Raw genomic sequence first — 25,981 nt, 5'->3', positions numbered from 1 at the left:
ATATCATCCCTTCTCTTATTTTCCACAGCATTTGATACTGGAGAAAGTTTCCGAAGATGAAGAACTTCGGAAGAGAATTGCTCATTCTGCAGAAGCCAGAGTCCCACGCAAGCAGCCAATCAGTGTAAGAAGAGAGGAAGTGACAGAGCCTAGTGGAGCTGGAGAGCCCACTTTATGGAAAAATGCTGGTACTGGCATGGAGCTGGCTGCACCACTGGCAGTTCCTCCCCACAAAGGAGGTGGCGACATGGCTGTTGTAGGGCCAAAAGAAGGTTCCTGGGAGAAACCTAATGATAGCTTTCAGAAGTCTGGAGCCCAGACCAGTCCAGAGACATCCATGTTTGAAAGTACGTAACAAAGAGGGAACCAGTTAGCCATATGGAAGACAGAAATACTGCCTTGGATAACTCAAAGTAGGAAGCAATAAAAAATAATTTCTATTTTCCTGACTACATTTATAAGTCTGTCATCACAGATATGCCTTTCTGGTAATATTTTACCTGGATTAATACTAAACAGTATTTTTCTGAATACAAACCAGCTAATGATAGAGAGTGATATAGAAATATGCTAGTTCACAGAAAACTAGTCTATGAGTAATACATCAAATAATCGAATTTACATGATATTTTTTTCCCAAACATACTTATTAAACAAGTAAAATACTCAGCTTGATTTTTTTTTTTTTTGGCCTGTCTCATTACTGTTTTTAAAAAGCACTACTGTTCAAGAATGAAAAGGCTGTGAGCTTTCCCTTCTATGTATAGGGACTGGGATAGGCAGAGAAGCCTAGAGCCCATAAGAGGTTTACAGAGTTGTCCAAGGTCACATAATGAGTCAGTGGTAGAATGGGATCTGGAATGGGCCCACATCTGTCCATGTACCTTTTCACTGGTCCATGCTGCAGCTAGGATGTGGAGGATTTACCTTCTTTATAATTGGTGACTGATTTGAATATGGCAGATGACTAAGAATGTAAACTCATTACTTACATAGAAAGCTGCAGAACATAGCTTAGTACCTTTCTTCAGGATACTCTTGTGTAATTCATCCAGTTGTCCCTCCAGCCATTTTTTAAATGATAATAGCCACTTGGTATTTGTACCTCTCACCCTCATTGTGTGATCTCCCTACCTCAATCAGAGATGATTCTGATATGGTCACCATATTAGATGCTGATGATTCTCAGTTTAACTTGCTTATCCCTGTGTTTAGTCCCCAGTCCTGACTTCAGTTTCCATGCTGATGAGTTCCTAGAAGTCTACGTCTCTGCCTCTGAGCATCCTAATCACTTCTGGATCCAGATCATTGGCTCCCGGAGCCTGCAATTGGATAAACTTGTCAGTGAGATGACGCAGCACTATGAGAACAGTCTGGTAAGTTACCATAGAGACAAAGCCGGAGTTTGATGAAAAGGGGGTCTGGTCTGTCTCTTTCATTGTGATATTTTCTCCTCTCTTCCTGTGGAGCAACTACTTTCTTCCTTCTGGTATTCCCTATTTATCTTTTTCTTTTTAGCCTAACCTTTCCTAACACTCCCCCATCCTGATCCTTATCCCCATATGTAGCCTGAAGACTTGGCTGTGCATGTAGGAGACATTGTAGCAGCACCTCTACCTACAAATGGTTCCTGGTATCGAGCCCGGGTCCTTGGCACCTTAGAGAATGGGAACCTGGACCTCTACTTTGTTGACTTTGGAGATAATGGAGATTGCCCACTGAGGGACCTCAGGGCACTCAGGTCAGTGCCGAGGCCAGGTTGGAGTCAGGCTGAAGGCCCAGCTATTGACTCCGCCCTGGTCATAGGGTGGTGAGCTATAAGCCAGGGAGATTTGGAAGAGAACCTGTTTACAGAGAGCAGAGGATTATCTTCTCCCGCTGGGTTAATTGGTGCTGTCTAGAGCAAGGAAGATGAGAAGGCCCTTTTGGCACTGGGATTCTAATTTCAATTTCTTTCACTTTAGGAGTGACTTCCTAAGCCTTCCATTTCAAGCAATAGAGTGTAGCCTGGCACGGATTGCCCCCTCAGGTAAATTGGTCACATTGCCTATTGACCTTGCTTCCGAATAGAATAACTCATGTGGCACATGGGAGGAATTCTCATTTTCCTGGGCTTTTTGAGCTCTGGGTGCTCAGTTGTCTTTTCCTCACCGGCACTAGAGAACGCCAGCCAGAAACTTGCCTGGCAGTCAGACATAGATGCCTTCTGGAATAAAAGGAGATAGTTCTACTTCCCAGGGCATAATCCCACCCTTGTCAGCACTGACCTCATTTTACGCTCTCTGTACGATATTGCCAGGTGAACAATGGGAAGAGGAAGCTTTGGATGAGTTTGATAGACTCACTCACTGTGCTGACTGGAAGCCTCTGGTGGCCAAGATCTCTAGCTATGTCCAGACTGGAATCGCAACTTGGCCCAAGATATACTTATATGATACTAGCAATGGGAAGGTAAGATTGGGGTTCACTCATTGCTCACTATCTCTTCAGGATATTTATAGCCTTGTTTACTTTTTCTTTACCAGAAACTCTTATATTATTCCTTCCTTGTAAGATCCTGCTTACCCTCCTACCTAAGGAATGTCTTTAAAGTATCAGTCCTAGGGGCTGGCCCAGTGGCCTAGTGGTTAAGTTCAGCATGCTCTGTTTCGGCAGCCCAGGTTTGGTTCCCATGCATGGACCTACACCACTCGTTGGCGGCCATGCTGTGGTGGTGACCCACACACAAAATAGAGGAAGATTGGCAACAGATGTTAGCTCAGGGCTAATCTTCCTCAAGCAAAAAGAGGAAGATTGGCAACAGATGTTAACTCAGGGTGAATCTTCCTCAGTGCAAAAAAAGTATCAGTCCTAGCTCTTCAGCCCTATTCCCTCACATTTGTCTTTGTTACAGAGAGAACATCATTCCCTTTTCATTTTTCTTCTCAGAAACTTGATATTGGGTTAGAATTAGTTCGTAAAGGATACGCAGTTGAGCTTCCTGAAGACATGGAAGAAAACAGAGCAGTCCCAAACACATTGCAAGATATGGTGAGTGAACTGTTGTAGTCATTTAGGGTGCTTCTTTGGGGCAAATCTGGTGCCTTATGAGACACGAGGGCTTCTAGTCATGCATACATTTGTAGAGAGCTTTCCTAAGTGAATTACTCCACTAGTCCATCAAAGGAGGCATTGTGTCCCTCTCAGCAGCTAAATTTCAACTACCTTAACCAGATCCTGTGAGAAAAATGATAGAGTGGCTGCTTCTTTCCCACCAGCCACCAGCCAACACATTCTTCCTTTTTCTCTTGTTTTCATCCCCTCAGGCCACAGACTTGGATATCTCTCTTAGCAGCATGTTCACTGAGACCAAGAAGAGCCCTGGAGAGATAGCAAATACCCTGTCCTGTCTCAGCTTATCAGGTACAAATAGCACTTCCTCCCTAGAGCGTCTTTGGAAGTTACCATTTCTCAGTCAGTCTCTCCAGACTAGGGAGGTTGTTAAGGCTTGGCTGTTAACCAAGGTGGTCATTGAGCACCAAGAAGCCCATCTTCCCCCTGAGTTTCACTAGCCGTGCCTGCCAGATTAGGGCAGTGTCTTAACTTTCTCTTCATTTCTGCTAAGTAGAAGCTGCCTCTATATCTGGTGATGATAACCTTGAAGATGACTACTTACTCTGAAGTTGGCTTCAGCTGCCTCAGCTGTCTGCTTTGCTGTGTGAGTGGAACTATGTGTAGCAACCGTCAAGTAATGAGGGTGACAACAGGGGCCTTGCTTTATTCTTTTCTTCATAGCCTATCTTAATACTACGTCTCTGCAGCTGCTTTCCTGCAGCTTAACTTGCTCTCAGATTGAGCTCTTTCAAGCTTTATGTGTTTTTGTGTCTGGCAGGATTTGGTGCCTGGAGAGAGGAGCCTGTGATGAAGAGGTCTTTGCAGTCCTTCCTTTATTACACACACAATCTGTCTTGCTGTGAACCAAGTGCATTTTCTCCTTCTGCTGAACTACCAGAAAGAGTGTGGGGTAGAGGGGAGACAAATATATGTCCCTGCCCCACCTCCTCATCCCCCTTCCAGTGTTTGAATACTGCTGCATTACTTCCAGGCTGCTCAACATCTGGCTTGTTCCCCTCTGCTGGTCATAATGCACATTACTGCTAGACTGTGTCCTCCTTGAGGAGGCTAGGAAACAGCCAGGGTTTGGTCGTTGGAAGTGATGATTCTGCAGACTTCTGACTCACCTCATCAGGTGACTCTGGTTAAGGGAAGCTTTTGAGTGGTGAACTCAAAGACTATAGTTGAGTCAGGAGGCAAAGGCAAAACTCAGCATAATTATATTAAAAAGCCTCAGAAAGAAGAGAATACTGCCTCCCAGCCTCAGCCGCTGGTATGTTATTGGAGACAGGTTTTTTTGAAACAGTGCTCCAGCTATTTCCCTGTAAACTTTGGTTAAACTACAAGTAGACAAGGAGAGAGCAGCTCAGGAAATATTCTGAATTGCTAGTATAGTATCATATATACACACACACATCCATAAAGAGAGAGAGAGGACATAGATAGCTGTTTAAATCATTTGAGGGATTCTTTGCTGAATAAAGTTCTCAAGAAAACTAAGTGTTGGTTGAATCACAAGGTGAAAGCAAGCCTATCGATATCTTTTTTGTCAAGCACCTCATGTAGAGGGGCCCCTCGAAAACAGGTGTCATTCCTATGCACACATCATATTCTTTCTCCAAACTTCAGAATCAACCATTCACTAAGAACCAGAACCAGTTTAGGTTTAGGCTTTGTAAATTAAGACCCTACCTAAACTATTTGGAAGAAAAGGCCTGGATTATGATTCTAGAAACCTGAGTTCTAGGATTATATCTCCACTCTAAACTTGTAAGACCTAGGGAGCTTGTTTTCTTATGGCATCTCTCCATTTCTGACTATTGTTAGGATCCATTGAGAACTGTGAAGGTACTTTAAATAAAATGTATAATGTAGGTGGTAGAATAATGACAAATCAACATTTTTTTTAAAGGATAAGGTAAACTGGAAAACTTAAAACTAGCACAAAGGATGCCTTATGCATGATTTTTTACATCTAGGAATTAGTGAGGTGTGCCCATAGACTACATGGCAACTATATTTTCCCATAGCCACAATTTTCAAAACTATATTTTCTCAGAAAAAATCACAGTACCAATTAACAGAAAGGCTCCAGTGCAATCAGTGAAGGGCTGCCGTTGACTGGACATTTCAGACCTTGGCTGCAGTGAACTCACTGAAGCAAGCTTAGCCCTGGAATTGGAGCTACTCCACAACAGGGTCAGGAGGCCAGTTAGTCCCCCGTTTCTTCAGCTCCTCAGGCTTTACTCTTAAGAGAGCTCCTGAGAGAAATCATTCATAGGACTTATTGCTCTGGAAAATGAGTAGTTTCATTGCTAGCTGCAGTTACTGTGTATCAAAGTCTGTTCCTTTGATATGGCCTTTAAGTCTTAAGTTTACATGCCATTCTCATGGATTCCTTATTCCTCCAGTAGAACCCTGCTTTTTCCGCTGCCTGGAATGTCCTATGCTTCCTATTTTTTATTTTGTCGGTTGAAATCCTCCCCTTGAGCCCAAAGCTCCATGTACCTGGTCTGATTTCCTCCACGTCCAAAGAGAAGGAATTAGCATTTGTCTCCAATCTGAACTGAAATATATGGATGAAACTCTCCTAACAAGGCTTAAGTCTTTGTGAATTTCCTAGTACTTGGTTCTTGTTCCTGGCAGGTGCTAAGTAAATGGTTAGAATAAGTGGGTAAATGGCTTTGGGGTTTGGGGGAGTTAGGCAAAAGGAGCCTAAAATCATTGGGTCCCTTCCCTCTCTCGTTCAGTTCCCTCTGATCTTTTCAGTCATTAAATGTTTATCCCACAGTGAATTCAGCTCTGTAAGGCTCATGTTCCACTCCAGTCACCCCCACCTTCCCCACAAGAAACTGAACACTTGAGGATTGCACTACCCTTTATTCCTAAGATGGAAGAAGGTGTCCTGAGTCACATCCTGGGTCCCGTTTATCAAGGCTCCCAGCCCCTCACAGAGTAGACAGAAGCACGTTCAGGCATGCTCACTGGGCAGGTGACCAAGGTCCCTTTCAAGGGGATACACCATAAAGATGACATTGTCCCAGGGAGGAAGGGCAGGGTGATCTGGTCTGACCACCTCAAAGCCCATGTAGCTGAAGGCCCGAAGTAGGGCACCTGTGAAAGGAGAGAATGAATTAAAACACTCTGAAATTCAATACGACTCTTCCACTAGCTAGGGAATGGCTGTGGGGGAAGCAGTGTAGGACAGGCATTAGGATGATGGGTTTTGGAGTTGAACAGATATAGACTCTAGCCCTGGTTTTAACATTTACTTAGCTTTGTAACAGTCTACCAGTGAATCCTTCTGAACTTCGGTTTCCTCATTTGTAAAATGGCGATCATAAAACTTTCCTCACAGAATTTAAGATTAAACGAGATGATGTTTATGAAGTACCTAGCATGAGAGTGGTATAGTAAACTCTACTGCCTTCTGTCTTATTTCCAACGGAGTATAAACTCCTTGACGGAAGAGGTAGTTTCTGCAACATGCTCCAAGCACCTGGTTAAACATATTCCTACCCTCCTGGCCTTCTGCCTGACACTTTCACCTTGAGATCTCTCTGTCCTACCAGCCATGTCCCTTTGGATTCTGTGCAGTTTCACCAGTGTTCCTTTAGTGTGGTTTCTGGAATCTACCCATAGGGTCTTCTTGATAGTCCACTCATAACTTGAATGAACAGAATGCTAGGTGCCTTAATTTCCTTGGGGGGAGGGGGTGTTGATTCCCTAAAATGCCTGAGCATGCCCTTTATTAAAGAGTGGGGAGAAGAGGATTTCCTACAAAGGAAAAGTTGCTGTTGCTGCTTCAGCACCAAGAGCTGGGAAAGACAGAGCAGATCTCTACCTCTGTCATTGCGATCATTTTGGAAGTTTACAAACACGGAGTCCACACTGGTCTTCTCCTCCACATACTCCAGTGTTGCAGTCAAACTAGGGGCCATAGAGAAAAATCACCGTTAATGAAATGTTTAGCGAACTGAGAATCCAAAAAGATGCCTACTTGGAGAGGAAGAAATCTTATTGCTCATTTTTTCCTGACCCAAGCCAGGAAATGAAAGTTGTTAAACTACTTTTGATAGATTTTTCTTAGAAGCCAAGGGATTGCATGCTACTGGACTAACCCATGGCATGGAACGGTCTGGGGAGCAGGGACTGCCCTGTAAAGACAAACTGCTGGAAAACACTTCCTATTATTTAACTATGGATCCTCACTTATGTTTCTGAACCTGAGTCAGCAACCTCCCACGGGCTGGTATCCCTTGAACCCCTGATCCGCAGCTCAGTTCAGTGGTTTGAATGTATCTGGCACCTCAATCAGCCCTCACTGGTTAGCATACCCACTACCTGGTTATGACATAAAAGTGAAATCCCCTACCTCTTCCCTCCCCACTGTCCCATCCAGGCTGTCACCTTTCCCGGTTCCCTTGATCCAAGGCCCGATATGGGATATCCAGGAAGAGCCGATGGTCACAGAGAAGGCCGTGCCAATGGGCAGAGGTCTGGGGGGAGAGGCGGAAGTGGAAGTCTAACTGCACTGGGGCCTGGTGGAGCAGGGGGTCAGTAGCCAGCACCGTCAGGTTCCCAGCCTGGAAAAGGAGTGAAAATGAGAGTAGTAGTCTCCTGCTTCTGTGCTCATCTAGTCCTCACATCAGATCTCAGGCCAATTTCGGTGAGTCTGGAAGCAAGGAGGGAGCTGCTGGGGAGCCTAGGAGAACTGGGGCCATAAGTCTTACTCAACACTCTCTCTCAGTCCTAGGACCTAACTCCATCCCTATCATGGAGTTCTTGATATCAAACAATCTGGAATGTGGAGTCAATGCAGTTTTACTGCCTACTAACCTCACCTCAGGGATTCACTAACCCTTCAGAAACTTAGGTTTACATCAGAGAGCTTACTCTTTAAACAAAGCTGTGCCATCTATTTACTGTCTCACTGATATACTCTTGTGCTTTTTTCCATCCTATGGGTTTTCTCTAAATTCTCCCATTTCTCTTTTAAAATGTAGAGGTCACACACAGGAATGCTATTGCAATATGATACCAGGGCAAGTTTGGGAGTTCTGGGTTCTGGTCCCAGCTTAGCTTCTAAACAACTTTATGTCCCAGAAGTCTTAATACAGTCTGCTCTATCTTTATTCCCAATTCCTTCCTGCTTTCACCACTAACTCTATGACCTTGATTTAAGATCTTGGGGCCAGAATCCTTGTCTATAAAGCAAGTAGCTTTTACACGAGCTCCAAGGTCTCATCTAACTCTCACTTTCTATGATTTATTTTCTGACTAGCTAATGTCCCTTCTCTGTAAGGTGTTACAGCAAGCAGGGAGCTGCCCTGTCACAACACCAGCTCACAGTCCGCTTACCGAATACAGTTCTTTAAGCTGGTTGTGATCACCCTGCTCGGTGCTTCTGCCCACCTGGAGGCCTGCTAGGGACTCAGGAGCACTGAAGGCAGGAACGGGGCCGGAGTGTCAAGTCCTCCTGTTCCTTATAAGTGATGCTGGTTGGGAAAAAGAGACCCAAGTTAGTTTCTCTCTGAGTCTGAGATGGGAAGAGGTTCATAACTTCCAGGTGCATGGGACAAGGCTCTGGCACTCTCTGTATCTTCCGTGGACTAGCCTGTTTCCATTTTCCCAGGCCAGCCAGATGGAAAAATTCTAAAGTTCCATGCCAGCCTTCCACCTTATTTTGCTATTATCATCTCTTGCCACTTGAGAAGTTCTTTCAAATTCTTTTATTTTTCCTTATGGTTCATATAAACAACTACAACAAGAAAATAATTACCTTTTATAACAAGGCATCATCTTCTCCCGGAGGGTGATCCGGTATTTGTAACAGTAAAGGTAATAGGCGTATGGTGACCAGATCGGGTAGAGGTAGTTCCGTGTTTTTCCCCTCTTGATGTAAGAAAGGGAGTAGACAGAGGGGCGACACCTGTAACAAGGCAGTTTCTCAGTTCAGTGCCCCCCTGCGGCAAAGTGAGGTTCAGAGGTGGGTGGCAGAGGTTCAGGCAACCTAGTGCCATTGTGACCCGGTGGGCATTATGACAAAGACACGTGGTCAGCCCTTATGTCACTTCAGGACTCTGCTGCTCCGCTGCCCCACCCTACCCCCTTAACCAAGGCTCCTAGTAAAGTAGTATGTACCTCATGGCTGTACCAGTGGTTAAAATACTTTAGCGTCTGTACTGGTTGATAAACAGCCCTGCCTGAGCACTTGTGCATGCCCAACCTGGCCCCCACCTCTGGCACGTGCACACACACACACACCCCCACCCCACTTCAGTAACTAAATGGTTAGTGTCTGACACTGCAGGAGGCTTCCAAGATCCTGATCCAGCGTCTGACCTGATTGGTTGGTTCCTAGTTCCTATCAGTTCAATATTTTTATTATCATCCCTACCTTTAACAATCCAGGGGTGCTACACATTGTTGAACTTTCTCATTGCCTTGTAGGGTAGGAATTGCGAACTAAATGCCTCCGGGGGCCCAGACAGATAATGGAAATTAGTGGAGCTGCTCGGTGGGGCTCTAGCAAACTGGAAAGCTCACACTCTATCCAAAAGAAGCTGACGCAACTCAGCTCCATCCAGTTGCAAGAATGCAGATTCAGTGGTACCAGATCATAAGATTTTTCAACAGAAATTGGAAAGAGATTTTTGTGGTAAATTTCTCCAAATTTTTAAAAATATTGGCTACTAAAAAAAATACCTGGAGCTGGCCTAGTGGCGTAGTGGTTAAGTTTGCTCACTCTGCTTCTGCAGCTCGGGGCTCATGGGTTCAGATCCCAGGCACAGACCTACACACCACTCATTAAGCCATGCTGTGGGCAGCGTCCCACATACAAAATAGAGGAAGATTGGCACAGACATTAGCTCAGCAACAATCTTCCTCAAGCAAAAAGAGGAAGACTGGCAACAAATGTTAGCTCAGCAGCAATCTTCCTCACCAAAAAATAAAAATAAAAACTGTTGATTAAAAAAAAATAACATTGGGGTCAGCCCGATGGCATAATGGTTAAGTTTGGTGTACTCCACTTCAGTGGCCCAGGTTCATGGGTTTGGATCCCCAGCATGGACCTACACCACTTGTTAGCCCATGCTGTGACAGTGACCCACATACAAAATAGAAGATTAGCACAGACGTTAGCTCAGGACTAATCCTCAGGCAAAAAATGAGGAAGACTGGTAACAGATGTTAGCTCAGGGCACATCTTCCTCGGCAAAAAGAAAAATTAACATTATGAGCAAAATTTGATTCTGGGGCCACCAGTTTGAGACCTCTGCATATTCATTCATCCATTCGACAAATATTTATTGAGGGCCTACTATGAGCCAGGCACTATTCTAAGTGCTTGAGATACATTCATAAACAAAACAAAGATCACTGCTCAATGGAACTTATCTTATAGTGAGAGAACAAATCTAAACAATAAACAAAAAATTATTTAGTATGTTAGAAGACGAGAACTGCTATGGAGAAAAGGCAAGAATAAAGGAAGATCAGGAGTGTGATGGAGGTGTGGCAGGTTGTAGAATTTTAAATAGGGTGATCCAAGAAGGCCTCATTGAAAAGGTGACATTTAATCAAAGACTTGAGGAGGTGAGGTAGTTAGCCAAGCCAACATTTGGAGGTAAGCATTCCATGCCTAAGCAACAGCCAGTTCAAAAGCCCTAAGGAGAAAGTGCCTGGTGTTTTCAAGAAACAGCAAGGAAGCCACTGTGGGTGGAGCAGTGTAAGCTATAGGGAGAGTAGAAGGAGATGAAGTCAAAGAGCTAATGGGCCAGATTTTATATAGGGCCTTGTAGACCACTGTACAGCCTTTTTCTTTGCGTAAAGAGGGAAGTCATTGCAAAGTTTCAGGTGGAAAAGTGACATGATCTGACTTATGTTTTTTAAAAGATTCTGACTGTTGTAAATAAACTGTAGAGCATTAGGGAGATTTGCTAGGGGACTGGCAGTAATCTGGAGGAAAGAGTGTCTTATTCCAGGGTGAAGCATTGGAGGTGGTGGGAAGTGGCTGGATTCTGGAAACAGTTTAAACGTAGAACCTACAGGATTTACTGGAGTATGAAAGAAAGAAGTTGAGTCCAAGAACTGAAAGACTGGAGTTTCCATCAACTGTGATGGGGAAGGCTGCAGGTGAGGCAGTTTGGAGCAGGGGGATAGAGATCCGTTTAGTTTGGAGCGTGTTAACTTTGAATTGTCCATTAGACATATAAGGGGAAGATGATGAATAAGCAGTTGGATATTCAAGTCTGGAGTTTAGAAGAAGTCTAGGATGGAGAGAGAAATTTGGAATTTGTTGGTATATAAACAGTACTTTAAGCCAGGAGACTGAAGGAGATCATCAAGACTGTATACTGAGAAGAGTAAAGATCCAAAGACGGAGTCCTGGGGGCACTCAAAGAAGTGGGGAGAAAACAACTCAGCAGAGTGTGAAGAAAACTGGTGAAGAAGAAAACAAAAACAAAACTGGTGTCCTGCAAGCTAAGTAAAGAAAGTGTAGCTAAGCGGAGGGACGACTGGTCAAGGGCTGTCTATGGGTCAAATAACAGGATGCTTACATAATCTCCTCCGCCAAACGGACCCTATTCATTCCATTTATATGGTGTTCTCTTCAGTAGTGAGACCCTCCACAGAGGGAACCATCCGGGCCCTACCATCGTTTCCTTTTTCTATGGTGTATCTCCCTTATGATTTAGAATTCTTTAAATGTTAGCTTAAATACTGCCGTTGTAAAGATCAAGGGTTAGACTCCACCTGGGGTTGGCATAGTTTTCCAGAGGCTCACATCCTTCTACCACTTGTAGGCAGAGTTGAAGTAGGAAAAGTGAGAGCAATATCCCTCTTCCCTCAGTATCCAGTTATACAATGTCAGAATTGGAAGTGACCTCAGCGAGCTACTAGAGCTAAACCAGAGCCCCCATTTTAAAGATAAAGCGAAGCCAAGAGGGAGATAGTGTCTTTTCCGTGTCAGTCCATCTAACGTTCATGCGGCTGTCAATAACTACGGGCGTGCCTCCCCTGAAAAAACAATAGGGAGAAGGGAGTGAGGGAAAAAGCTGAATCACGGAGCGGTAACTGGGACCTTCCACCTCCCGCGGGAGAACCCGGCGACGCCGCACTCCAGCCCGCCCCGCAGCTCAGCCTGGACAAAGCCGGGCCGGCTCAGGCGCGCCGCGGGCACCCGGTGGGGGCCTTTCCTGCCGCCCGGCGCCGGGGGCCTCCGTCTGCTCTCCTCCGCGCCCGGGAACATGGCGGCGGCCGTCGCTGCTCCGAGCAGAGCCCTGCTGCGGGCCGGCGCCAAGCGGCTGCTGCGAGGAGGAGTCCAGGACCTACTCCGGCCGCCACTTGAAGGGGGCACCCCCGGCCCAGAGCGCGACTTCAGCCTTTCTTCCAATCGGGTGAGGGCCGGTTCTGAGTTAACGGGGGTCCTTGAACTCGAGTGGGGCCGTTTAGGCCCGAGTATAGTTTTAGGGGGCGCGTTGAGACCTGGTGGGGCCCCGGGCTGCGAGTGACAGGCTTTCCTTGAGGTGCTGGCGGCCGGGGGAGGGGGAGTTGCCCGTGGAGACTCGCTCACCCTGGCCCCCCGGCCGCCAGGGCACGGTCATCGTGGAGCGCTGGTGGAAGGTGCCGCTGGCCGGAGAGGGCCGGAATCCGCACCTGCACCGGCGACACCGCGTCTACAAGCTGGTGGAGGACACGAAACACCGGCCCAAAGACAACCTGGAGCTCATCCTCACGCAGTCAGTGGAAGGTAAGCTTGGGCAAAGGCTGGCCCTGTTTGCCATCAACTTTTTCCTGCCCTTGGCCTCTGTTGTTTGCCGTTCTTTCTCTACTTTGTGGAAATGGTCTCAGCTGTATATTTGAGAAGAGGAAGCCATAAAAAGCACTGAGATTGTGATATTGGTTTCATACATGGAAAATGGAACACGAATGCAGCGACATCATTAACAGTGTGTGGGGAGAGACGCCTGACAGTATGTGCCACAGATACTGAAATCCTCTGATGGGTCAACTCCTCACTTTGTACGGGGAATATTAAGTTTCTAAATCAGGCCCTACAGAAACTAATTAGAAGTCTCATAAGTGTTGTTCTTAGTGAATATTAATTACCATTTTTTCTGGGAAGAATAAACGCTGTGAGAATAAGAGGTGCTTCTTTCTTTGATTATCTCCTTCTATGTAGGGACTCCTGGATAGTGCTGACCCAGGGTCTGTGTTCTCATTGGCAGAACTTGGAGTTCGGGGTGACCTGGTCTCAGTGAAGAAATCTGTGGGCCGTAATCGACTGCTTCCTCAAGGACTGGCTGTGTATGCATCCCCTGAAAACAGGAAGCTATTTGAAGAGGAGAAATTGGTGAGCTCAAAGGACGGCTCTGGGACTTGGAGGAATAAAACCTTAAGATTTCCTCTAGCAACTTCCTTCCCTTTGATATTTAATTTAAAAATGAAATAGGGACTAGAACAGCAATAGTAAGAGCATAGTAAAAGTTTGGTATTTATCATGGGCTCATATTTCTTTTACTTTTTTTCATCTTTAACTTTCTCTTCTAGCTAAGACAAGAAGGGAAATTAGAGAAGATCCAGACCAAGGCAGGTGAGGCGGTGAGTTGAAACATAAAAAGTCTTCATTTATTGGTCACCTACAGGAGTCACCAATCTCTTCCTGAGAGGCTCCTTGATTTCCTTGAAGTCTCCTGATTGCAGACACAACAGTAGGGGAAAGGGGAAGCGCTGTGGCTGCCGAAACTGGTATTGACACCTCGGAGATTCTGACCTGTTGAGTGAAGTGCCCTATCTTAGTGAGAAGCCCCAGCCTGGGCACCAAGGGACTGGTGGAAAGGTGTGAGATGAGGGATCTGCCTCCAGGGATATTTACAGACAAGTAGGAGAGAACATAGACACATGAGAAAGTGATTGGTGAGATTAAGGCAGTAGGTTATAAGAATGACATGGATCAAAACTGATTAGCGTAATTGGGGAGGGCTTTTTTTCAGATGGGATTGAATTAGGCCTCGTGGGATTAGTAGGCTTTGGATAGGCTGGGAAGGTGGGAAAGGTATTCTTAAGGAGAAAAAGTGTAAGTAGTTAGTTAAAGCATGTTTTAACATAGAAAGTAGACCAATCTAGTTAAAGCAGAGGACTGACATAGTGTAAAATTAGGAACTGTATGGCTGGAAAGAGGGTTGGAGCAAGATTTACAAAACATCTTGAATTCTTAGCTAATGAGTTTATACTTCATTCTGTAAGCAGAGAGGAATCGTTAAAGGGTAGAGGTGGGATTGAAGGGCTGGAAGTACTGGATTAAAAGGCTCTATGAAAGTTATTCTATCCTGAGATATACCAGTGGCCCCCACTGATAAGCCTGACTTTGACATGGCCTGTTTCTCGTTGGATAGGAACAGCCAGGTGTAGGTGACATTACCCGCCAAAGTATCACTAAAACACTTTTCCACAATATCAGCCTTGAGACAATAAGAATGTTCTATCTTTCTCATTCATCTTCTCACCTGTCTTGATTGTGAGGCAGAAATTGTGCCCTTTTCTTGAACTCTCAGACCTTGCGCCTCTTGCTAACATGTTTCCTCTCCTTCGATTCCAACTCTAACCTGTCCCTTGTTTATAATTCCTCTCAGACAGTGAAATTTCTGAGAAGCTGTCACCTGGAGGTGGGGATGAAGAACAATGTCAAATGGGAGCTAAATCCTGAAATAGTTGCCCGCCACTTCTTCAAAAATGTGAGTGTTCCCAAACACCACTATACCCCTGAGGGTAGAAGCTACGCCTGGGAAGAAGGCCCAGGATTGATCCCTGTGTTAGGAAAGGGTGCAGTCGTCCAGCTGGGCTTAGGGCAAGTGTTCTTGGTTGATTTGCAGGGGTATGAGAGGGAAATGCCTGAGGACTAAGGGTGGTCACATAGAATTTGAAGACTCATAGGAAAAGATGGTGGTATCATTTCTTTCCTCTCTAGCTAGGGAAAACCTGGGGAAATGTGACTCATTGAGAATTTTTACTTTTGTAAAAATTGTAAAAAATTTTGTAAAAAAAGATGAAGTGATTTTGGTCTCAAGTCCTGTTTCTCTTTGTGAATCAACTTCCATTTCTAAGAAATTAGGACTGAATTTCTTTGCCACTATCTGTGGAGATCTGTGCCCTCCCATAGGATCAGCCAGCAGAAACTCCCCAATTTTATTCATCCCTGTACAGGAAATTTTAGAACCCTCTTTATCAGGTTGCCTAGTGTTGTACCCATGTAAACAGCTCCTTTTGACTGTGATTTTTTCCAGCTTGGTGTTGTGGTTGCCCCACATGCATTAAAGTTACCAGAAGAGCCCATTACACGGTGGGGCGAGTACTGGTGTGAGGTGACGGTGAGTGTGTCATAGACTGTCTCCTTCTGACTGGATGAAAACCTGGGATTGGGTGGTGGTAGCTCTTATCCGACCAACTGATCTCTGAGGATTCCCGCTGTTTTGTATACAGGTAAATGGGCTTGACACTGTGAGGGTACCTATGTCTGTGGTGAACTTTGAGAGGCCCAAGACCAAAAGGTATAAGTACTGGTTAGCCCAGCAAGCTGCCAAGGGAATGGCCGCCAGCAGCTCCCAGGCGCTCTGAACCCACTATCCCTCAGAAGCAGCAGAGCAGACTCAGTGGAGCAAAGATGGGCCAGCACCCTAATATCACTCCCAGCTCTGACCACATAATGGAATTTTAGAGAGCATATGGGGACGTCGGACTAAACTGCATATACATGTTGAATTCTCCATATTTGCCTTCTCCGTCTTCGACTGTTGCCACATCCGGCCTTTTTGGAGTAGTCCTGCTCAAGAAGTACCAGGGCATAGATTTGATAAGCTGAATATTAATACACCAAAACAGTCTAGATCCTCTTTAGCCTCTTCCTCCATTGGAATTCATTGGAACAAATGGAAGAGCTAGCCATTGTCTCCAGTACTTAGCTCATTCTCATCATCCAGACTGAACATTTGTATCTCAACAAGAAATAAAGATGTTGTATTCTTTTTAGGTGGTGTTCACTGGGTTTGAGTAGACTGGGGACAGGACCTCCAAGTGGATGTCCTCTTGAACCACTGGGGTTTGGAGCTAAAAAGGAAGGACGAAGAGAACATTTGCAAGCTACCTCCCACAGTTTCTATGGGCAAATTACTCAAGCTGATACATTTTTGGTCTTAAAACTTATTCTCACTATGGATATTGATAAAGTCATCAATATGAATAAGCACACTGGATTCTACTTTTCTAAGGAGATCCAAATAAGGCCTAAGGGTAATTGTTGGCGAAAATGACACTGGCATGAAAGAAGCTGAAAAAGGGAACTTTTGTTTATTGAACCAGCTCCTGAAATTTTGAAAAAGAAAATACCTTGGTTTCCAGATGAAGATTAAGATACGGGGCTATTCATTAGGTAATTATGGAATAACTGTCTTGATAGGAGATGAGGAAACTAGATAGTTCTGTATAAGTTCAAGGCCCACTAGTGGAAAAAAGACCAACTGTTGACAAGTGGGTTGTACCAGGGTCACTCAGATATAATGTGAGGTCATAGGGTAAAGGTAGGACCATTGACTCTTTTGCTATCCTTACCAGAAGCTGAGAGAGATTGGTTTCTATCCTATTTGAGCTCATCTCCCACTCCAGCCCAGTTAAGGACTTTCATCCACGTGAGGTCATCTCAACTAATGAGAGGTCTGTTAGCAGTATTTGTGCTGATAATTATATCCAACCTCACACTTCCCAGAACTCCATAACTCGAGTCTAGCACTGGTATTGTTTGAAATTTGCCATTTCAATGGTCCCCATCCCTACTATCCTTGAGATGGAAAGCTCATTTAACACATTTAAGCGTCTTTCCACAGCACCACCATCACCATCATGAAGCTCTCTGAAATTGAGCATCAGGCACAGCGTTCCACACAGCTAATCTCAAAAAGAGTTTAAAGGGGCTGGCCCCGTGGCGGAGTGGTTAAGTTCGCGCGCTCCGCTTCGGCGGCCCGGGGTTTCGCTGGTTTGGATCCCGGACGCGGACATGGCACTGCTCATCAGACCATGCTGAGGCGGTGTCCCACATAGCACAACCAGAGGCACTCAAACTAGAATATACAACTATGTACTGGGGGCTTTGAGGAGAAGAAGGAAAAAAAAGGTTTAAAAAAAAAGTTTAAATGCTTATCACGGGGTAGGTTCCTGTCAAAATGGAGTTGGAGATTTGTGTGCAGGAAGTTTATTGGAGGGAGTCTTCTGGATCACCAGTTGGGGAGTGAAGGAAGCAGAATTGGGTAGAGGGAGAAAGCTAACAGATGCAGTCTCAACAAAAAGTCAGCCCCAAAGGGAGCTTAAACTAGGACGACTCTGCAGACATGTGTACCATATTGAGGCAAGTGGCCAGACTTAGATACCCCGACATTGACCAGGAATGAGTATCACCTTGGATGAGGTGACTGACTTCACACAAAGGCAATTTCCAGAGGGGAACTCATCTGAGAGCTGCAGGCATGCTCAGCAGCTTGAAAATGAGTGCTTCAGTCCTGAAGGGAGGAATCTGGGCGGCACACTACAGTCTGCCTCTTCTCACTGTTCAGATCCATTTGCTTCATAAGTTCTAGAATGATCCTCTTAGGATTCTGATGGGCCTCTTTTCCTAGGAAAACTTACGAAGGTCTGGGACAGACAACAGCCCTTGCTGCTGTAGCTTAAGTCTGCAACTGGTACTTATCTCCCTCCTCTGCTGCCCATTCTAGATTCCTACCCATACCCCTGCAATTTGTACCTCTACTGATCCAAATGGCTTACCTGACAAAGTACCTGGTCATCATGCCCTTCTCAAGCCATGACTGCACTTGTCCATTTATTATCAAAATTGGGCAAGGGAGGCACAAGAGATGCCTAAACGGATGACCAAGGTGCCAAATATATTCTTCCCTGTCTCCATTGTGTAATGGCGGCCCTACCTCCTGATGGTTAGGGTCAGTTACTCCTGCCAGGATACCTTTCCTTCCTTCGCTCTTGGTAGTGATCTGAAGTAATCTGGTGGAAATACTCCACTTCTGGGAAGCAGGACTTACAAATCCTCAGAGGCCAGAGTTGGGATAAGAGGCACAGGTTCCCCAGTTGGGTCACTAGGAGTGATGGTAATGAGGGGCTGTACCTACATCCACCGCTTGTTTCCCAGACACGTGTATTTTACTTAGGGACACAGCACTATAGGATGGCCATTGACCCCTGGTATATACTGCATCCTGAAGGATAATGCCTTATCTTTACAGGGTATCATCTCCAAGCTGATGCCTCAGCTATGCCTTCAACAGGCTGTTCCATTTTTCTATCTGGTGGGCTGCTTTTGGGTAGTATGGTCTATGACTAGACCAGTGGATCCCATGGTCATGTACCCAGTGCCTCCTTGCTATAATGTGGGACTCTAGGGGCTGGCCCTGTGGCCAAGTGGTTAAGTTCACATGCTCTGCTTTGGTGGCCCAGGATTTTGCCGGTTCAGATCCTGGATATGGACATGGCACCGCTCATCAAGCCATGCTGAGGCAGCGTCCCACATGCCACAAGTAGAAAGACCTACAACTAGAATATACAACTGTGTACTGGGGGGCTTTGGGGAGAAGAAGAAAAATTTTAAAAAGATTGGCAACAGATGTTAGCTCACATGCCAATCTTAAAAAAAAAAAAGTGGGACTCTTGGTTCCAATGCAATGTTATGCAAGATCTCATGCCAATGGATCAAATATCTTGTAAGCCCTTGGATGGTGGTGCTAAGGCTCCACTAAGGCGGTGCAGGCAGGAAAGACAAACCCATACCCATAATATACATCAAGTCCAGACAAGATGGAACACTGCCCTTCTGGGGGGTAGGGATTCAATGTAATCAGCTTACTACCCAGTGGCTGGATGCTTTCCTTGAGGAATTGGTGACGTATCAGGGGCTTAGTGTTGGTCTGTTACTAGCAAGTTGGACATTCACAGCAGCTGTAGCTAGGTCAGCCTTGGTGAGTCCATGATGTTGTGCCCATGCATAGCTTCCACCATGGCTCCTCCATTCACATGGCCACTTTGCCATCATTGGGTGCCAATAACAGACTATCTAATACCAACTGGCTAAGTCATTCAGTCTACTTTGTTGGTTGGTACCTTTCCTGTGGTGGATGTTCTCTAGTGGGCATTAACATGCACTACAAAAATCATCATACTTTGTACCATTCTCAGGTAAACTATATGCCTTTTCCTCAGACATCCTTGTCTTCAGCAGTTTTTCTTTTTCCAGGCCTCTGATCGACCAGCCAGTCCATTCACCACTGTCCATGAGTCTATTCCTTTTTTTCTTTAATTATTTTTTTTATTGAGGTCATATTGGTTTATAACATTATGTAATTTTAGGTGTACATTATTATATATAAGTTTCTGTATAGACTGCATCGTGCTCACCACCAACAATCTAATTTTTACCTGTCACCATACATATGTGCCCCTTTAGCCCCATTCCCCACCCCCTTCCTCTGTGGTAAGCACCAAATCTGTTCTCTTTATTCATGAGTTTATCTTCCATATATGAGTGAAATCATGCAGTGTTTGTCTTTCTCTGTCCAGCTTATTTCGCTTAACATAATACCTTCAGGGTCCATCCATGTTGTTGTCAATGGGATAATTTTGTCCTTTTTTATGGCTGAGTAGAATTCCATTGTATTTATATATACCACATCTTCTTTAACCATTCATCAGTTGGTGGGCACTTGGGTTGCTTCCATGTCTTGGCTATTGTGAATAATGCTGCAGTGAACACAGGGGTGCATAAATCTCTTTGGATCATTGATTTCAAGTTCTTTGGATATATACCCAGTAGTGGGATAGCTGGATCATAATGGTTATTCTTTTTTTAATTTTTTGAGAAATCTCCATACTGTTTTCCATAGTGGCTGCACCAGTTTGCATTCCCACCACAGTGTATGAGGGTTCCCTTTTCTCCACATCCTCTCCAACACTTATTATTTCTCCTCTTAATTATAGCTATTCTGATGGGTGTAAGGTGATATCTCATTGTAGTTTTGATTTACATTTCCCTAATAATTAGTCACGTTGAACATCTTTTCATTTGCCTGTTGGCCATTTGTATATCATCTTTGGAAAAATGTCTGTTCATATCCTATACCCATTTTTTGATCAGGTTGTTTGTCTTTTTGTTGTTGGGTTGTATGAGTTCATTATATATTTTGGAAGTTAACCCCTTGTCAGATATATGATTTTCAAATATTTTCTCCCAGTTGGTGGGTTGTCTTCATTTTGTTCATGGTTTCCTTTGCCTTGCAGAAGCTTTTTAGTCTGATGTGGTTCCATTTGTTTGTTTTTTCTTTTGTTTCCCTTGCCTGAGTGAGTCTATATTCTTTCTTCAGATGGTGCACTGCCTGAAGCTCTGCCCACTGGGAAAATTTCCGTCACTGCCATCTTTCAGGGCCACCTCTAAGTGAGGCCATAGTACATCCACAGTCTATTTTCAGCTTACTTCCACCTACCCACTGAGACAACCCATACATTAACCAAGCCCAGCCTTTTTCCTCTTTTGTCATCTGGTCATGAGGGATTCCCCCGTGTGGAGATAGATGTGAACTGAAGGAGAAGCACCAATCTGGTCATCTGCTTAAGCAGCTTACTTTTGTCTTCCAGCCCTGCTTGTGCCTGGTTCTATATGTATCATTTTCATCTTATGAAGGATTGCTGATGGGCCCATCTGACCTTATGACTTATGAGTCTGGCAGAACCCCAGTCATAACAGAATTTCTGGCTACATGATCACCTGATGTCCCCTAAGCAAGCACATGGTCTCCACTAGGACTCAGTAGCATGACAGGAGCTATCTTTTGAAAGGTGTATAGTACTCTGTCAGATGGCATGGCCTTGCCCTAGAACTGTAGGGGTCTGTATATGACTTCCTATTGAGGCTTGCCATAAACAGCATGTGGCATCTTTTCCCATCACACCTTTAACAAAATAGGGTGTCTTGAGGACCAAGCAGCAGGGTCATTTGTACCACAATCTGGACCTGTTACAGAGCCTTTTCCTGCTCTGGGTCCCACTCAAAGTTGGCAACCTTTTGTATCACCCAATATATGTGTCAGAGCAGTATTCTCAAGTGTGGAATGTGCTATCTGTAGACCCCAAAGAGGTTTACCAAGCATTGTGCTCCCTTCTTAGTGGTCAGAGGTATGAGAAGTAAAATTTCTCCTTTACTTTGGAGGGAACGTCCTGGCATGGTCCAGATCACTGGACCTCCAAAAACTTCACTGAACCTTTGCAGGGTTTGTGTACTACCATTTGAAGAATGTTTATCCCATCAAGGCTTTCAGTGTACTTGCCATTTCTTGCTCATTCTTTGCAATTACCATGCTGTCAACCAAGTATAGTAATGTGATATTCTTTGGAGTGTCCAGATGGTCCAAGTCTCTTCAGATTATATTATGACAGAGGGTGGGAGAGTTTACATGGTCCAGGCACAAGATTGTAAATGTATATTATCTGTCATCTAAATAGTGAAAGCAAACTTTTTATGATACTCCTTTCTTACAGAGTTGAAAAAGAATATATTGCTCAGATTAATGGCCACCTACCATGTAGCTGAGGCTGTGTTAATCTGCTCTAGCAAAGATACCACATTTGACGCAGCAGATATAATTGAAATTGCTTGTTGATTGAGATTGCCATAATCCACTGTCATTCTCCAGGAACTCTCTGGTTTTAGCAGGGGCCAGACTGGTGAATTAAATGGCATTATGATGGGGACCACCATCCCTGCATCCTTTAGGTCTTCAAGAGGGACACTAATGTTATATTTTTTATTTTTTATTCTTGGCCTGAAATAGTAGAGGCAGTGTCAGGAGCTTCACGTAGGCCTTCCTCACTATGATAGCTCTGAAACTACTAAGGTAAACGTAGTTCTGCCAACTTTCAAATGAGTCCATTTCAGTTATCCATGAAGGACCAATGAAATGACCACTAGGTGGATCTGTGAACCCACTAGACCGACTGAGAGCCAGACTTGGACCTGGAATACACTAGCCATTCTAACAGCAGGCCATGGTGACATTTTAGATGTTTGGATATCAGTGTCAAACAGGACCCTGTATCCAACAGTTCGTAAAATGGTTGGCTTTTCCTCTTTCTCCAATGTGCATTATGCAAATAAATGGTCATCAGTCCCTATGGGATAGGACTAGGGGAATTATTACCTTATACACTTGTCATGGTATTTCAGGGTCCTCTCTCCTAGGAACCCAGTCTCTTTCATCACTTGTTTCCAGCTGAAAAACTGACTCAGGAAGACTTCACTTCCACCTATGAAGTAATCACAGCTACAGAAATTGCCCTTCCACTATAAATAGCTATAAAACCATACAAAATTATAAAAGAAATGTTTATAGATATTGCAAAGCCAATAGTGCAGAACTTTGTTAACTGAGAAAAGGGAAACGAGGTGAGCCCTAAGATTGCCTCAGTTTACTACAGTAGTTTCCTGCACTCTACCCTAGGGAGCAGTGCAGAGGGGGGAACCCAAATAAAGTCACTGGTCTTACTGAGTAAAGAAGACAGATTAGTGTTGTTGGAGGATAAATTAGCTAGAAATTGAGGAGCAGAACACTGGAGATAAGGGAATGACACAGAGAGAGCTGTGAAGATCTGCAGAGGGATCCCCTCAAATATTTGACTGAAACTGATCTGTGCATGCATGGGGGGAAAGTCCATGAGACTAGAGGATAAAATCACCAGAAGGCGGTAGGCAAAACATTTCCCAGAGCTAACACAAGATTGGAAATATTTTGTTTGTGTTCCTGACAGCCAGTGTATGTAAGATCTTATAATACATGGAGCATCAGGTAAAATCCTCAAAAGGACTCAGTAGTGGGCATGAGAATAAAGGCTACTCTGGACCAACCCATGCAAAGCTTGAAAGCAAGCCTTGAAAGGATCAAACTGATACCAAGTATGCAGGAATCAAGTCCAACACTCATTAAAGAAATGCAACAAAATCTAGCACTGAACAACCTAAAATTCCCAATGTCTGATATCCAATCAAATATTACCATTAAAAAGAGACAGAAAAATGTTACCCAGACCAAGAGAAACAGTCCCAGAAATGCCAGTAATGGTGGAATTCGTAGAGAGGACATTAAAACAGCTATAAATATGCTTCATACACTTAAGAATATAAAGGAAAAAAATGTAATAAGAGAAATGGAATATAAGGAAGATCCAAATGGAACTTTTGGAGATGAAAAATACAATATATGAAATGAAAAATACACTGATGGAACTTCTCCTTCTAGGAAGATAGAGTAGATGTACTTTTATCATTCCTGGTAGAACTGTAACCCTGGAAATTATATATAAAACAAACATAAGACTTTGAAAGGTGGAAAAAAGAAAGTAGACTGGTTAGGGACCTTGGGACCCAGGAAAAACACTGTGGTGAGTCTCTTGGGTTTTCTTTTTGCTTCATTTATCCCAGATTTGGAGCTGAATAAACCAGCAACCTGGAAATGCCAATGGGGCACAAATGGGCCCCCCCCCCCAAAAAAAAAAAATCCTAACAAACACCTGTTCCTGCCAGCCAAAGGAACAGCCTAGCAAGACAGAAAACTTCTAGACAATAACTGCTCTACTCTAGCCAACCACCACAAACAACACTGAGGCCCTACCCTCGCCCATGCCCAGTCTTAGTGGGGAACCTAGACTTACATCCTTGCAAGATTCTAACAAGTCACCCCAACACCCCTGCCAGGGTGATGTCACAGAAGGCCAAGTAGGGAACCATGACTTTCATCCCCACCAGCCAGTAATGAGCCCTCCTTCTCCTCCATTGTCAGTAAAGACCATGGTGTCAGTGTGGAACTTGGACATCTACTCCCACCTGGCAGAAATGAGGCATCCTTCTGCCTTCCTACAGGGTAGTATCAGAGGAGGCCTAGCAGAGAGTCAGGACTTTCACCATTACCCAGCAGTAATGAGGCCACATCTACCAAAGTATCAGTGGAGACCATGTGGGGAGCTGGAACTCACACTCCCACTCAGCAGTAAAGAGGAGCTCCACTTGGGTGTCAATAGAGGTGAAGTGGGAAATCTGAAATTCTACTTCCACCTGACAACAATGAATTCCTACTTCACCCTCCCCTGCCAAAGCAGTGTCAGAGAAAGTTAATTAAAACAAGTGTTAAGATTCAGAGTCTTATAACATAATACTAAAATTTAAAACTCTCATCATACCGAGAACCAGGAAGATCTCAAAATGAATGAAAAAAGACAATCAATAGATGCCAATATTGCAATGACAGAGATACTAGAATTATCTGACAAATATTTTGAAGCAGCCATGATAAAAATGCCTCACCAAGCAATTATGATCACACTTGAGACAAATGAAAAAAAAAATAGCTTCAGCAAAGAAATAGAAAATCTCAAAGAAATAGAAGATATAAAGAGGAACCAAGTGGAAATACTGTATTAGAACTATAAAATATAATAATTGAAATGAAGAGTTCAGTGGATGGGTTCAACAGCAGAATGAAGAGGATAGAGGAAAGAATCTGTGAGCTGAAAGATAGAATAATAGAAATTACCCAATCTGAACAATGCAGAGAAAATAGACTGAAAAAAATGAATGGAATCTCAGGGACCCGTGAGATTATAACAAAAGATCTAACATTCCTGTCATTGGAGTCCCAGATGGAGAGGAGACAGAAGGCAGGGCTGAAAAAGTACACAAAAGAATAATGGCTGAAAACTTCTCAAATTTGTCAAGAGACTTAAACGTACTGATTCCAGAAACTAAGCAAATCCTAAACAAGATAAACCCAAAGAAGTTCATGCTAAGACACATCATAATTAAATTTCTGAAATCTAAAGACTAAAGAAAAAATCTTGAAAGCAGCTAGAGAAAAATGACACCTATAAAGGAAAAAAAATCAAATGACAGCAGATTTCTCATCAAAAACCATGGAGGCAAGAAGGAAGTGGTGCACTGTTTTTCAAGTGCTGGAAGAAAACTGTCAACCCAGAATTCTATACCCAGAAAAAATATCCTTCAGGAATGAAGGGGAAATAAGCCACATTCAGACAAAGGAAAGATAAGAGAGTTTGTCACCAGTAGACTTACTCTAAAAGAATGACTAAAGGAAGTTCTCTAAACAGAAAAGGAAAAAAAGATCTAAAGAGAAATGAAAACTTACTAATGCTATATTAATGTTTATAGGAACTTTATTCCCTAAATGGAGACAAGCCAAATAGCCATCAACCATGGATCAACAATGGAATAGTACTCAGCAAGATGAAGAAACAAACTAATGATACACACAACATTGATAAATCTAAAAATATGCTACATAAAAGAAGTTGGACACAAAAGACTACATGCTGTATGATTTCATTTATGTGAAATTCTTAAAAAGGCAAAACTCTAGTGACATAATATCAGTGATGGCTAGGAGCCAGAGCTTTGGATGGGGGTTGACTGAAAGGGGAACGAGTTGTGATGGGCTGGTAAATGTTTAACGATCAGCTTTCAGCGGAAAGGGAGCCCTGATTTGTAGCATTTGCCAATTTCTATGGTGTAATTGTTCCTTCCTTTGCCAATTTCACATTACCAATGTCACTGAACACTGAGTAGGGATGAGAGGCTAGCTAACAATTGGATCTCACTAGGTGGTATGATTTGGCTCCAGCACACCTCTGGGCACAAGAGAATGTTGTGGGATGATGGAAATGTTACATATCTTAAACAACTGTATGTATTTGAAAAACTTATTAAAGTATACATTTTAAATTGGTAAATTTTAATGTAAATAAATTATACCTCAATAAAGATTTATTTTTTAAA

The 25,981-nt window shown here is 43.9% G+C and overlaps 3 protein-coding genes across 7 annotated transcripts in view; 2 read left to right on the top strand and 1 right to left on the bottom strand.

The window, feature by feature from the left end:
• Positions 1-6,684, top strand: part of TDRKH (tudor and KH domain containing) — a 16,558-nt gene extending 9,874 nt beyond the window's left edge. For 2 of the 4 annotated variants that reach the window (XM_070496922.1, XM_070496924.1), the window contains exons 6-13: positions 29-347; positions 1,216-1,376; positions 1,569-1,741; positions 1,965-2,029; positions 2,300-2,451; positions 2,929-3,030; positions 3,306-3,402; positions 3,872-6,684. In XM_070496922.1, coding sequence (XP_070353023.1) covers positions 29-347; positions 1,216-1,376; positions 1,569-1,741; positions 1,965-2,029; positions 2,300-2,451; positions 2,929-3,030; positions 3,306-3,402; positions 3,872-4,140 — 1,338 coding nt within the window. In that variant the 3' untranslated portion in view covers positions 4,141-6,684. Of the gene's footprint in view, positions 1-28; positions 348-1,215; positions 1,377-1,568; positions 1,742-1,964; positions 2,030-2,299; positions 2,452-2,928; positions 3,031-3,305; positions 3,403-3,607; positions 3,698-3,871 lie in introns of all 4 variants that reach the window. The other 2 variants (XM_014868169.3, XM_070496921.1) reach the window with 2 other exon arrangements.
• Positions 6,065-12,349, bottom strand: OAZ3 (ornithine decarboxylase antizyme 3). The gene is given in 8 exon segments (XM_070498062.1): positions 6,065-6,207; positions 6,938-7,023; positions 7,504-7,679; positions 8,455-8,529; positions 8,531-8,591; positions 8,876-9,048; positions 12,081-12,117; positions 12,189-12,349. Coding segments are annotated over 8 exon segments (912 nt in total).
• Positions 11,954-25,981, top strand: MRPL9 (mitochondrial ribosomal protein L9). 2 transcript variants are annotated; one of them, XM_044757746.2, is made up of 7 exons: positions 11,954-12,497; positions 12,694-12,850; positions 13,329-13,453; positions 13,651-13,701; positions 14,733-14,834; positions 15,384-15,467; positions 16,127-25,981. In XM_044757746.2, the coding sequence occupies exons 1-7, from the start codon at positions 12,348-12,350 to the stop codon at positions 16,148-16,150; spliced, it is 693 nt and encodes a 230-aa protein (XP_044613681.1). In that variant the 5' UTR covers positions 11,954-12,347; the 3' UTR covers positions 16,151-25,981. The 2 variants fall into 2 exon arrangements, with proteins under 2 accessions (XP_044613681.1, XP_014723661.1); XM_014868175.3 differs by lacking the exon at positions 16,127-25,981 and adding an exon at positions 15,580-16,125.

This window comes from Equus asinus, chromosome 25 (assembly GCF_041296235.1).
Source record: "Equus asinus isolate D_3611 breed Donkey chromosome 25, EquAss-T2T_v2, whole genome shotgun sequence".
Lineage (NCBI taxonomy): Eukaryota > Metazoa > Chordata > Mammalia > Perissodactyla > Equidae > Equus > Equus asinus.
The sequence above is the reverse complement of the archived record's forward strand: the minus strand, read 5'-3'. Positions and strand labels throughout refer to the sequence as shown.

What these genes read in the sequence shown, in the direction of transcription:
- MRPL9 (XM_014868175.3), top strand. Translation starts at nt 12,348, where the DNA reads ATGGCGGCGGCCGTCGCTGCTCCGAGCAGAGCCCTGCTGCGGGCCGGC. An exon ending in TCAGCCTTTCTTCCAATCGG is followed by an intron (nt 12,498 to 12,693) that starts GTGAGGGCCGGT and finishes CCCGGCCGCCAG; the next exon opens with GGCACGGTCATCGTGGAGCG. An exon ending in CCTCACGCAGTCAGTGGAAG is followed by an intron (nt 12,851 to 13,328) that starts GTAAGCTTGGGC and finishes TCTCATTGGCAG; the next exon opens with AACTTGGAGTTCGGGGTGAC.